Here is a 13,325-nt window from a genome sequence, read left to right as displayed (position 1 = left end):
CTGAGAGGCATCTGTTGACATCCAGTTGCATGTCAAACCACCTTAAAATGTAGTTTGGATCCAATGTGCAAATACTGCATTTCATGTTTTTTTTTTTGTTTTTTTTTGCTGTTCAGACTTTCTAAAATCAATCTGGACACAATCCTCCGGTATGCCAAAAAAACAGATGTGGGCTGGCAGTCTGAAAAAGGCCTTAGAGACAGCGTTTTTTTTAACTATTAACTAACTGTTAATCAAGATGTGCTGAAATCCTTGATCAAAAATGCTATCAAAGAAATACACCATGGGAGATGTCATAAGCAGCTTGTGCAGGCCCAGACTTTGTAGTTCAGTGTCTAGTCTAATTTCAGAAAAGCTCGTTTTAGCAATTACTAGCACAAAATACAAACTACAAGTAAATTTGGGATGACATGAATATGTTGTGTAAAAGTGTAATGTGTTGGGAATAGACTCCATTCAAGTAATTGCACTGTTTCTGATAAGTAACATCTTGTTACAGCTTAAATTTGCATCTGGCTGACAGTAATAATAAAATCCGCATATGCATACATTTTATTAATGTACCTTATAGAGCTTGTGGGAAAAATATTTGCCACACCCCACTCAAGCACTCCAAAAATAGACATCAAATGAGTTCTTGTACATGCCCCAGAACAACTTTGTGTTTCCTGATTGAGTCGCTTGCTGCACAGTATGTACACCAAATACAGTGCCGTGAGTCATGCATTCAGCCTTATGTAATATATGGTTATAGAATCAAGTTTAACCTTATTATAGCAATTTAAGGAGCTTACAGGAGGGGACCACCAGGCTATAGGGGCTGCTTTGCACTCCCTGTAGCACTGAAGGTCACTGGATAGTTGCTAATAAGTAACCATGCACAGTATCACACATGTTTACAAATTAGGAGGTCAGTTGTTTTTCTGTCTTCTCTGTCAGTGTTTATCAGCTTCTTCTCTTTGGATTCCCCTGTCTTTTCTGCCAATCTAGAAATAAAACCAAAACTGGAATTTGTTGTGAACACTGAGAGTGAGCGACAGCCAGGTTAAGTGTTGTTATGGTTTTATAAAAGGAAGAGAGTCCTGGGTAACAAAGATGGCAAGTAAATTGACAGCAGAAATGCATTTGGATATTAGAAGAGAAAGAGAAAGGTCAGATCAGCTGAAAAAAAAAAAGATTATGCGTCAGAAAAAGGAATGTGTTTCAACAGTAAACACGGGTGTGGGTGAATAGATGTGTAGATGACAAGAAAAGCAGCTGTCAAGAAGGGACGCTTTGGGCTTTTTTTCTTTGATCTAAGAGTGATATGGTAGATCATGTTAGAGTCATCTGGCCTGAAAACAAATTTTGACAAACCAAAACTTAATTTATGAGTCAAGTATTTGCCTGTTTCTGATAGAGGAACATCAAAAGCGTACGTGTTGTTTCGGTGGTGGAGCCACTGTAAGAGCACCCTGTCCCTGTCCTTCCAGTCTGGGCAGCTGCTTTATCTGTCCTCACTAAGTGCATAGTCATGCTCTCAGTGAAAACAAGTCAACTGAATGGATAGTGTGACAGCAGAGTAAGTGTTTACAATACATCGTCTTGCCACATGCAGCTAACAACAAGGAGAGCGGTCCTCAACCTTACCCAGTTTGACATTTGAACTGGTCACCCAGTTTTCAATAACTAGCTTGTGCAGGGAGGATTCAGCAGGCAGACATTAATAGCAGCCATTACTTAACTATTGACTTCTTTTTTTCTTTCGGGTACACTGTCAATATAAAATGGGACAGATATCGACACGCTCATGTGAAACAACATCAATTGATTTTATTAACCAGACTGCTTTGACAACATGGGCAGTTTGCCAGTGACCTCAGCTCAATATCAGCCAGCACTGCGAATGCGGCGTCATTAGGTGACATTAGAAAGCACTTTTAATTTCTATCTCTGTTTTTCTCCCGCCTTTTTGTTTGTCCTGTCCCTTTTCTTGGCTAGAACCTGAGGAGGATGGAAGGTGAGAATCGTGAGGAGCCTGTTAAAGACCTCAATGAGCTGCAAAATGCAGACTGGGTGAGAAGAATATCTACTTACTGTACAACACTAAGCATCAATAGATTCAACTCTATGACAATGTATTGGTGATTATATAACTTATGCACTGCAGTAATTATCATATCACATCTTTTTTGTCCCCACCAGGCACGGTTTTGGGTGCAGGTAATGCGAGATCTACGAGATGGTGTTAAACTGAAGAAGGTTCAGGAGCGCCAGTATAACCCGTTACCCATCGAATACCAGCTCACACCATACGAAATGCTGATGGATGACATCCGCTCCAAACGCTACAAGCTGCGAAAGGTCATGGTGAGTGAGTCTCTGTGTTGGGAATAACTCCAGACCAACACTTGACAATGATGCCATGTTTTTGCATGTTTTTTTATGATCGTCTTAAAGGTATACTCTGCAGGAATTGTTGCTTATTCACAACAGTTAAATTTGGCCGCTCCTCCCTACACTACTTGTACATTCACTGGAAGCCACTGTACCATTGCAGGAACCCAACATTTGTTATAATGGCGATACTTTATAAAGCTAACTAAACTAACCACCAGCACAGGCCAACTCCATGTCACTCCTCATTCCCTCTTTCAGTACTTGCAGCAAAAGTAAAAGCAAAACCCAGATTCACTCTCATTTTGGAACAGGCTTTGGCTGCTTGGTGTTTCGCCTCACTATATTTGCGTTTTTTCCCACGCTGTGTTTTATATTTACTTTGCTTTCTTTTGCACGCATGCTGCTACCTGGCGGCTACAGTCCTGACCTCACCTCCACGCTATTATTGGCTTCACACCACTGCCTAAAGGTTGCAGCCCAGAAACGCCCTGACCACAAAATAAGAAGTAAAAAAAGAAAATTGCAGACAGAAGGCAGAGCTTCCGCAGAAATTTACATTTCCACACACTTGACTTGAAATGACTTTCATAGTCTATACATTTTTTGTTTTTTAGGAAACTCCTGCATGGTATACCTTTAATATTAGTCACATTTCTTAAAGTTCTCATGTTGCAATAGTAAATTCTCTCTGCAGGTTGTGACAACCTCTTCAGTGCAGGTATTTAAGAAAAACAAAGTCATGATCCTCATCAAATTTAACAATTTCATTCCAGGTGAATGGAGACATCCCACCAAGGTTAAAGAAGAGTGCGCATGAAATCATTCTTGAATTCATCAGGTCGCGACCGCCTCTCAACCCTGTGAGTAGTACACAACATGGTGTCGGTGATCTGTCAGATGATGTATTCCCTAAAGTCTGTTAAGTTTTAGCATTCAGTGTATAGTATTGATATCTGGGGCAAGATGGTAAAACAGTGGGCACAAAACCATGCATACGCCTTTTCCTGCACATAAACTGGTATGTATAAAGGAAGAATGTGCAATGAGAATGTGCACATCTCACGCAGACTTTAGACATCTATCGCAGCTAACGTAGTTACGTAGAAATGTAGTTATTAATGGTCTAGATGCTACAAATCTCCACAGCCGTTCTTAATGATAGCTGCTCTGGTACTGTTATAGAACCTCACTGATGTGAAGCAGTGGGTGAAACTGCACCTTCTTTGCTGTGTTTTTAATTGACAGGTCTAATGAGTGGTGGGCCGGGCACAAGTATCGATATGCAAGTAGATGTTTAAGAGCGTTTCTACATCTATTTATGGCGAACTGTGGGAGTAGAATGAGGCTTGTTGCTGTGTGCCCAGTGCCATAATGATCAAGATTCATAAAACATAATCAGGTGTTTGCTCGGCTTTATAAATCTGAAGAAAAGAATGCAAATGTGCACATGTACTTTGTGCATAGACACAGTTTTAGTATGGATCTACATGAGTGTCTGAGTTTTTATCCACCTGGCCCCTGATGTATTTCTGGTATTCAGTTTTACCTCACCTGAAGAATGACTGATATGCTGATTATCGTCTATTTTAAACCCGCGTGTGAAAACTCTTTGTCAGTGCCATCGAGATTTTGTTGTCAGTTGTTATACAAGCACACTGGCATTCACAGTAGATGCCAGATGACTGGGTGTGAATAGGGAACATAATGTCACATGCCATCATCACATGGTGGTATTGTTATCAAAGTGCTAAACTTTGACCAACAGAAGAGTTAGATGACAATGCAGTTACAAAATATGCACTGTTTCTTGGGAGATGTGAGGGAAAACTCTCACTTGGGTTTCCAAGGTGATGGCAGTGGAGCACTCACTTTGTGTGGTGGTTGTCATGACAGGTCGCAGCCCGTAAACTGAAACCCCACCCGCCACGTCCCAGGAGCCTCCATGAGCGACTGCTGGAGGACATCAAAGCTGAGAGGAAGCTCAGGCCGGTCTCACCGGACATGATCCGCAGAAGCCGCCTGGGTAAGCTGCTAACAGTCACACACATTAACATACTAATGTTTATATGCATGCATGCATAAATGGCCATTAAATAAAAATGAATGTGTCCTTGCAACTCTCTGGATAAAACTTTTAATTTTATCTGGGAAAAAGAGCTTCATTTGTTTCTAATCAGTGAGAGTGCGTCTGTTAACTCCACTCAGGACAAAAACCATTAACCGTGACTTGACCACATCCATCATGATTACTCTTAACAGCCCTCTTCCTGCATTGATCTGCTCACTTTATCAAAGGTGTCATAATATTTAAACAAGGATCACTTTGGCTGCTGCTGTTAGCTTTGAGTTGTTTGCCAGACCTGCACTGCTAAAGTAAATGTTGTGGTCACTGACAAATCTGCTCCTGGACTGATAAGCCCTTTGGTGTGAACTTAATAACATGATTCTGGCATGTTATTCAACCCTTTGTGGTTGGGAGATATCCTTTTGGTATGCAGTCATCATAATTGGCCAATTAGAGGTAGTGTTTTTACCATTTAAGGCTTTAATCAGATCAGTACATATGTAGTCAATCTATACTGTACAGCGCTTCTATGCAGTTTACACAAAACACCTATTGTTAGGGGATTTAAGAGAGTGATATGAAGCAGTGGTTGCCTAATCATACACATGGAAAGCTTCATATGTTATTCTAAACATGCTATGGTTTTGTAATAATGTTAGATTTACAGGAGAAAATGAGAATATGTTTTATTTACTTAGATGATTTATTGACTTTCATCCATTTTAACTCTCATGGGTTTCTTTTTCTCCTGTTTGCTCCCATTTCCTTTTATTTCAAACATGGGCATATCTGTCAGTCATGCGACCTCTTAGCATGTCTTACAGCTTTGACTCATCAGGTAAAGTTTCACGTCACCTATTGTGTTCCTATTGTTGTACCTTGTGTTTCATTCCAGGCTATTTTCAGGGTTAGCTCCTGCTTCTCCCTGATTTAAACACACACGCACACCTTATTATTATTTCATGCTTGTGTTGTACAAGTGGCATACTACTGTCACTTACTGGCTGCTGTGATACCGACACCTACTGTACTTGAGGAAAATATGGGTCAACCACTGTAACGAAGGCCTTGTTTAGACTGCTGACCCAAATCTGTCTGTTTTTATTTGGCATATTGAGATTGTATACAGATTAATTTTAGAAAATCACCAGGCAGCAGGAAAACCAAACAAACATTGCAAATCCGATCCAAGCCACATTTAGAGGTGGTTTTAAATGTGATTGCAATTGCATGGAGACGCGTCTCAATCCAGATACTCAAATTGGATTTTAAAGTGTTTTTCCCAACACAACACACAACGATGACCTTAGATCCAGAGTGACGGATGGCACCAAATCTCTCGCTGTACAGTAAAGCCCACCATGACTGCAGCACGGAGCATTATACAGTGTTTACCAGCCCTCTCTGTCACTGACTTCGTCTGCGTTGCGACTTGACAGCCCGTTTGTTTTGAGCGGGAAATGATAGACCTCCATTTCTCATACATCCACATTGGAAAGCCACAACTAGCTACAGAGAGGGCTTGGCAATATATAAAACTCACACACACACTTCCCCTAGAAATACCCACTTGCACTTGGTTGTGCACGTTCACGTTTAAGCGAGTGGTGTCCCAAAACAGAATTGAGGTAGTGGAAGTGGTTTCCAACACTTAAAACCCACCCTAGATAGTGGAAGTGGTTTCCAACACTTAAAACCCACCCTAGATTCCAAAGGAGCCCCGACCCACACTTTCAATGAAGTGGAAGATGAAATTTCCCAGAACACCTTGTGAAGTCAGCAACTTCGGCAAGTTTTGGAAAACAATTTGTTACTGTACGATCGGAATGTAGGCCATACAAACAACAGATGGTTGGACTAGTGTACAAAATCGAACAAAATCGATCAGAACTAGAAGACGTTGTAGGCGCCTCCTGTTTTCAGCATTTCTTCTCCGTTGATTCATCAGATGGAGAAGAATAAACATAGCACACGCCACAACACAAGCGCTGGAGCCGGTTTTTTCAAACCTGAATCACTACCGGTATCTTGCGTCGCTACTACGCGTGATGTATACCTGCACGTCGGCCACGTTGATTTGCATGAAGTGGTGTCTCATTTCTTAGGGAAAGATCTCTACCCTGATATTTCTCACTTTCCCTCATCAAGGGTTATCTCGCATACAAGGGCAGTCTTTCAGAGGTAGAAATGGGATTGGGCCTAGATAGTGTCTTAGATTACATATATTAGATATCATAAGTGTTGTCCTTTCTGAAATTACCAGACTGTTCTAGCTGTTGTATAATTTGTCTTTACCCCATTTAGTCCTTACATCCACATTACTGATGATTATTTATCAAAAATCTTATTGTGTGAAAGCACCAATTGTCAACTCTACAATATTGTTGCAATATCAATATCGAGGTATTGTTCTCTGTATTGCCCTGCCCTACTATGGAGTTAGGGATGCATACATGGTTACCACAGCAACCCACGTTTGTATACACAAATCCAATCTGATCACTAGCAAATAACAGTTTGGACAGTCTGTCTTTAAAACCTGATTGAGATTTGCTGGGAGGTATAATAAAAACATGGCTTCAAAGCAGGAATTCTTTATTTTAGTCATTTATGAGTGATTGAGTTTGACAGCGTGCCCTGTAGTAGTGACTCACAGGGACCGTCTGTGGTCTAGGTGATGAGGGATAGCCGTTGAACCAGAGCCAGTAGGGTGAGATTACAGATCATCACTTTGCCCCTGCAGCCAGTCTGCCCTGCTCGTCACCCTAATCCGCTCTCACTGAGGAATATGACACATTACATAACACTGGTGTCGGCAGCCTACCTCAGATGGAAAGTTGAATGGCAGATGATTGTCTGAATGTCGCACCACAGTTTCACAGGATGACCGTAATCCACACGGATATACGAGAATAACCTTTTGCACCGTGGCTGCACTCATTGTCTTTCTCCGCTTTCCCCGGCACTTCCCCTTCACTCACCCCTCCCTCTGTGCTTTCCAGCTGTGCACAACGTATTTGTTCGAGCGTAGCACACAACCACACAGCATCCCCTCAGTTCACACCTGGTCTGACAGATGCTTGTTGCTGTCAAGTCCTCCCTGTGGTTCTCGTCTGGTGTCAGGAATCAATATATGAATGTGTGTGGTCCTACTGAAGGTTACATTCCCTTAATTCCCTTACAGGTGCAGGGAAAAGCATCAGCACTCCTCAGGACTTGTTCCGCAGCTCAGGTAAAGAAGTATTCGGTGTGTTTCCATCCACCTCTTTTTGTGCACATTTTCAGTTTGTGCCTGAAATAACCTGAGTGGAAACATTAACAATTCAAAAAAGTCTCTCAATCCTGCAAAAAAAGTTGTTATGCATGGGGGAGGTGGAAAAGTGGGTGTATCAATAAAAAGTAAATGCAGCAAAGTCCAATAGAAACAGATTCAGCAGATAAATGATGACCTACCGTCACTGCATAGCCACTGCAAGCTCTCCTTGTCCTCTCCGGATGGTCACGCTTATACAAGCTGTTACCAGTTCTTTCAAGAGCTTATAACTGTAATATAAGTTGTTATACATCCATTGTCTTCTTCAGTTTGAGGTCTGACTGGCGCTCTTTTAAATAAGCCATCTTGTTGTGCCTTCTTTTTCTTCTCCTGACTACAGAAATCACCACCCTCTGCTATCTCAGTGAACCAGCTCTTAAATTTGCATGACAGTAGCGGTTGGAAAGCACCTGAATTTGCTCTTTCTTTTGACAGTTTTCTGAAAGTGTGTTTAAAATTTGCACGGCATTTGGATAGAAACCCAACTTGCGTCTCATGGGTGTGAAGCCAGCATCAGTGGTGTGATCTTCGACCTTTGTAACATAAAGGACTTTCATTTCGATGACAGTATTCAGGAGGAAATCTATATGGTTGGGGTTTATCTTGGTCACCTTGTGGCCTTCATATACTGACTCTGTTGAATCATGTAGAAACAATACAAATACACCCATTGTTTACACAGAAGGCATGATGGCCAGCTGTTAGATAAGGAGATGATTCATGAGAATTTACGGTTTACTTAGAACAGAACTTCAATCCTATCTTTTCCGCGCAGACACTCCTGATGCACCCAGGAAACTGGCTGTCAGCACTCAGTCTCTGGCCAGTGGCACCGTGGGACCCAGTCAAGGTGGGGCGCTGCCTCTAAGCCAGAGGAAGAGGCTGCTCAGAGCACCCACGCTGGCTGAGCTGGACAGCTCCGAATCTGATGTAAGATGTCTGACTCTTATTGTCTAAGCTCATAAGATGATCGTCACCACCTTAACCTAGTTCCAGTTTAGCAGCTTGAAAAATATTGATGCAACTTCAGCATATGTGTTGCCATGCAATGTTGAAAGTAATGTAAAGCTTTTGGTGTCACATGACTAAATAAGTGTAATCTTCTGTTGGACAGGACGAGCCCACGCGAAGCAGCTCCAGTATGTCCACATCTTTGATGGAGGACACGTCACCTGAGTCTGCCATAGGGAAGAAAGGTAGAAACTACTTTATGATGACTTCTGTAACATCCAAGTTGTCTTTATAATGTTCATTCTTTAACAGTCTTGTCACATGTTGTTCTTTTGTGTCCCGTGTCTCCAGCTCCTCCAAAGTTCCTGCCCGTCTCTGCCACCCCACAGCCAGACAAGCGTCAGTCCCCACAGAGGCGGCACTCTATCGAGAAGGAGGCCCCCACCAGTGTCTGCACCTTTGCACCTCCATCCAGACAGAGCTCCAAGTCTTTGGTATGTTAACTGGGGCGTTATGTCTGTTGGATTAACCATCACAGCCTGAATTAAGGAACAAAAAAATGAAGTCTCTAAGGTTGATGACAGGACCTTAACCTCCCAGACGATTTTAGTGACATAACAAATTTTACTGCATCAGCTGCAAATACACTCATATTATGTGATTAAACAAAGCTGATAAATAATGTTCTTTATTGCCATATCTCAGATTATTGTCCCTAAATGTCTCTACTAGCAGCATCTCTAATCAGTCAAGGAATTCAGTCTTCTCAGTGATGAAAGTAGGGGTGGGCGATGTATCGAATGTATCCGATATACTCAAATATAATTTTTTGTGCGATATGGCAGATGACCTTATTGTCATTTCAAGATACACCTTGCCCATTTTAGTAGTTTGTAATACATTAAAAGCTGGCTGTGTGTACGTGCAGGGGACTGGCTCTCCCTCTGTCACACACTAACAGACACTCTAAACTGATCAACCACGCCCACCAGTTTAACATTAGTCATTGTCCGAGTTCACTACGATTCTGAATGGAAGAAGATCCTGAAGTGCGTCTATCATCTGGAGGTGGTTCAGTGTCAGGAAGGCAGATGTGGAATAGACTACTATCCTCTGGAGAATAGGCCACAAATCAATTGCAATTTGAAATTAAAAAAGAAGAAAAGGAGAATATGCTAAAACATTGTAGAATAACAAATCATTCACATGGACATTACATTATGAATTAACTCTGGCTGAATCTACCAACAACACTGGATATATTTCCATTCTATCTGCTGAATTTACTCCCGTCCTGTGACCGGGCATTCATTTGCCATGAGGTCATTGATTGTGTCTGTGCCGGTCGTGTGATTCTAGTGAGGTTGATGGATGTAATTGAAACCACAGGACAGGCCGCTGTATGAAGGTTCATTCTCACCACGTAATGGCAGACCTCTGGTGCCAAACCAGAGGCCCTGATCTCAGCCATCATGAAATCAGAGGAACTTCAAACCCCAGAGGAGACAGCTCCCCTGGGGAAAATTGTGACACCAATTTATTTATTTATTTTACTTTTTGCCTTTCATGTTAGTGATCACATCCTGTCTTGCCTCTTAAAGATGAGAATAATTAAACTCCTTGGTGACAGACTGAGGTAATCAAAAGCCACACAGTTACTGTTTTCTAGTCCCTCTTTTCATGATAAAATCAAAGTGTTATTTCTTTTACCTGAAGCCATGTTTGACACAAGCACATGCTGAAACATGCTTTGCCTTTCACATACATACTAGGAGTTGAGTTTCTCATGTAGAAGTTGAACAGTAAGATCTTTGTTGCAGCTCCCCTCCCTGTCTTGTACTTATATATCATTAAAATGTTTACACTGGTCAGCTGTCCTGTCCCAGAGACTTACTTGCAGTCATTTCCTATTTTCCATAATACCGCAGCTGATGGCGGATCCCAGCGCCAAGGTAACCTGGTCAACCTTCTGTCTATATCATCATCATCAACCCATTTTGAATTTTGCTCGATAATATGCCATTATACTTGAGAAAAACTTAGAGTGGGACAGATTATGTGGAAACAGTAGAGAAGATTGATTTGGGCAAGACTAGCAGTGATGTGTAAGATAATATAGATAAGACTTAATTAAAGCCATGCTTGGGAAATTCACATGTTACAGCAGCTCAGGAGTCAGACGTATGAGGAATAAGGAAAATGTGATGGAGTGATATGTAAGGATAAAAATACGGCAAAATACAATTAGATAAGATAAAAATAGAACAATATAATAATTATGTAATAATAGACATGCAGTAAAACATGTAGACCAGACTGAGACACCAGCTATGATCCTGAAATCATGAGATAATGAAGGCTGCCATCCCATTAAACTCTTGGGACCTTATTTAATTTCATGCCACACAAGATGCTACATTAATAGTATAAGCTCATGCAAAGACAGTTTGTGAAATAATGAATGAATGTTTGGGAAAGATGGCTGTAAATAAGATGTAACTGGCAGCCTCTCAAAATATCCTAATAGATCATCTTGATCATTCAACCTTATGAAGCCATCTGTACGTGCTTGTGTGAATTTATGGTCCTGCTCCTGTTTGAACGTACTGTCCCCTCTGTCTGCTGGTCAGGTGGAAGCCGCCAGTGGTGCTCAGGGCCCGGTATGTCACTGTTACTGTACATCATCAAAGACACATAACACTGTGTGGGGAACCCATCAGAATGCTGTGTAATTCAATAGACTTGTTTTAGATGAATGTGACCTCGCGTCATGGCCATTTGTGTGAATGGGAGATCTGCAGTGCACTGAAAATAGCTCGGGGAAAGTTAAAGAGAAAGTTGAGAAACGATCTTTAAACATTTACAGCAGTCTCACATTTTCTAATCTGAGCCAAGTGAAGGACACTGAGAGTAAATGATTGGTGAAGAAGTTCCCTGAGCGATTTTCACTCTGACTTTGGGTGCATTAAGCTATCATGTTGAGACAAAAGATAGATGTTGCAAGTGTTGAATAGGCTCCCAGCTTTGTCACAAGTCTCCTGGCAACCACAACTTGCATCATGATGGGGGTCCAGTAATCTGTTTTACTTCAAATACAATGATAGAATAATTGTGAATTTATAGCCAAAAGCAGTGGACCACCAACATGACGGGAGTGTTGCATCTACAGCATGCTCTGTACATTATTTTCTGTTCATTGCCACACTGTCATGTCAGTGGAAGCATCATTTGTGGTTAACAATGAGCATAGAAGATTGGTGTTTTAACCTTCACCTTCACCACCTCATCGCATGCTTGGTGTTTTGGTTAAGTGGGTGTCAGTGTCATTGCCAGCACATATCGTCCCTTCTTGTGTTTGCAGTGTTTCAGGTTACATCTTCCCTAATCTGCAGATGTAAGGCAGTTTGCTAATGTGATGTGTGTTTATCCTCCAGGAGGAGTTCTGCTACCCGGTGGAGTGCCTGGCTCTGACGGTGGAGGAGGTGATGCACATCAGGCAGGTTCTGGTCAAGGCTGAGCTGGAGAAGTTTCAGCAGTACAAAGACATCTACACCGCCCTCAAGAAAGGAAAGGTAGGCGCCATATGTAGAGTTCTTGTCATCAGAGTGATAATATTTCACGGTTGTCATTTAAACCGTCTTCACCTCGCCTCATGCTCTCCTCTCTAGGTTTGCTTTTCATGTCGGACCAAGAGGTTCTCTCTCTTCACCTGGTCCTACACCTGCCAATTCTGCAAAAGGTAAACGGAATCAATATTAATAGTTCTTCTCAGCTTAAAGGGCAACTCCACCAATTTTACACATTAATGTCTGCTTGCGGGTGTTAGGAAGTACTGCTGCATTTGTTAAAAAAAAAAGTTGTATGAAGTTGTTTGTGACTGCAGAGGGAGCTTCTTTCCTTCCTTAAGTGATGTCGCTTGACTCAGCATCGCTTAGGTCTGAAGGCTAGAGGTCTTAACAGGCCAAAAATGATGGACACAGAAAATTCATTGCGAGATCTCTTTGTACCCAACAGTTTTTAAATTGCATTTACCCAACCTGTTTCTGCCTGAGATATTAGAGAGCCAACTCGGTGCATGTCCAAGATCATCTATTTTATGTACCAAACAAACCTGGTAATTAAAATTACCAATCTACTGCTAAAAATGTTTTTCATGTCAGATATAACCAGCAGTAATAGAATGGGACCCGACCCGGACCAAGTTGTACCATATAAAAACATGGACCCGAACCTGTGCGGATACGGGGTTGAGTCTTTAGTCCTAGGGTCTAGGTAGTCCGTGTAGCAGCTGAAGGCTACGTTAGTCACAATAGTGGCTACAAACATGACACACATGAATCTCCAAAGCAAATGTCTAAGGACCAGTTGCATCGTCGTCATGAAGTGTAGAATATAAAGGACGATATTTCTGGTACTTTTGCATCAGTTTTGATCCTTACGGTTTTAAACTTACCTTCATGAGTCAGACAATGTTACAGGATTACAGTGTAAATCAGTGGAATACTGTTTAAGTATAGCATCTGTTTAGTCATGTTCGACCTAACAGCTCATTTTTGTCTTTCCCAGGCCTGTGTGTTCCCAGTGCTCCAAAAAGGTAGGCGGCTGTTGAGCTTTATT

General features: G+C 41.7%; 1 protein-coding gene across 6 annotated transcripts in view; it reads left to right on the top strand.

The window, feature by feature from the left end:
* Positions 1-13,325, top strand: part of spire1a (spire-type actin nucleation factor 1a) — a 36,391-nt gene that overhangs the window by 20,811 nt on the left and 2,255 nt on the right. The window contains exons 5-18 of one of the 6 annotated variants that reach the window (XM_050034972.1): positions 1,981-2,055; positions 2,185-2,349; positions 3,153-3,239; positions 4,273-4,402; positions 5,241-5,282; positions 7,629-7,676; positions 8,533-8,687; positions 8,872-8,953; positions 9,060-9,202; positions 10,637-10,660; positions 11,339-11,368; positions 12,143-12,280; positions 12,377-12,447; positions 13,275-13,302. In XM_050034972.1, the coding sequence (XP_049890929.1) occupies positions 1,981-2,055; positions 2,185-2,349; positions 3,153-3,239; positions 4,273-4,402; positions 5,241-5,282; positions 7,629-7,676; positions 8,533-8,687; positions 8,872-8,953; positions 9,060-9,202; positions 10,637-10,660; positions 11,339-11,368; positions 12,143-12,280; positions 12,377-12,447; positions 13,275-13,302 (1,218 nt within the window). The remainder of the gene's footprint in view (positions 1-1,980; positions 2,056-2,184; positions 2,350-3,152; positions 3,240-4,272; positions 4,403-5,240; positions 5,283-7,628; positions 7,677-8,532; positions 8,688-8,871; positions 8,954-9,059; positions 9,203-10,636; positions 10,661-11,338; positions 11,369-12,142; positions 12,281-12,376; positions 12,448-13,274; positions 13,303-13,325) is intronic. The other 5 variants (XM_050034975.1, XM_050034974.1, XM_050034977.1 and 2 more) reach the window with 5 other exon arrangements.

The sequence above is a fragment of the Epinephelus moara genome, chromosome 22, assembly GCF_006386435.1.
Source record: "Epinephelus moara isolate mb chromosome 22, YSFRI_EMoa_1.0, whole genome shotgun sequence".
NCBI lineage: Eukaryota > Metazoa > Chordata > Actinopteri > Perciformes > Serranidae > Epinephelus > Epinephelus moara.
Note: the sequence above shows the minus strand (reverse complement) of the source record. Positions and strands in the feature narration are given on the sequence as shown.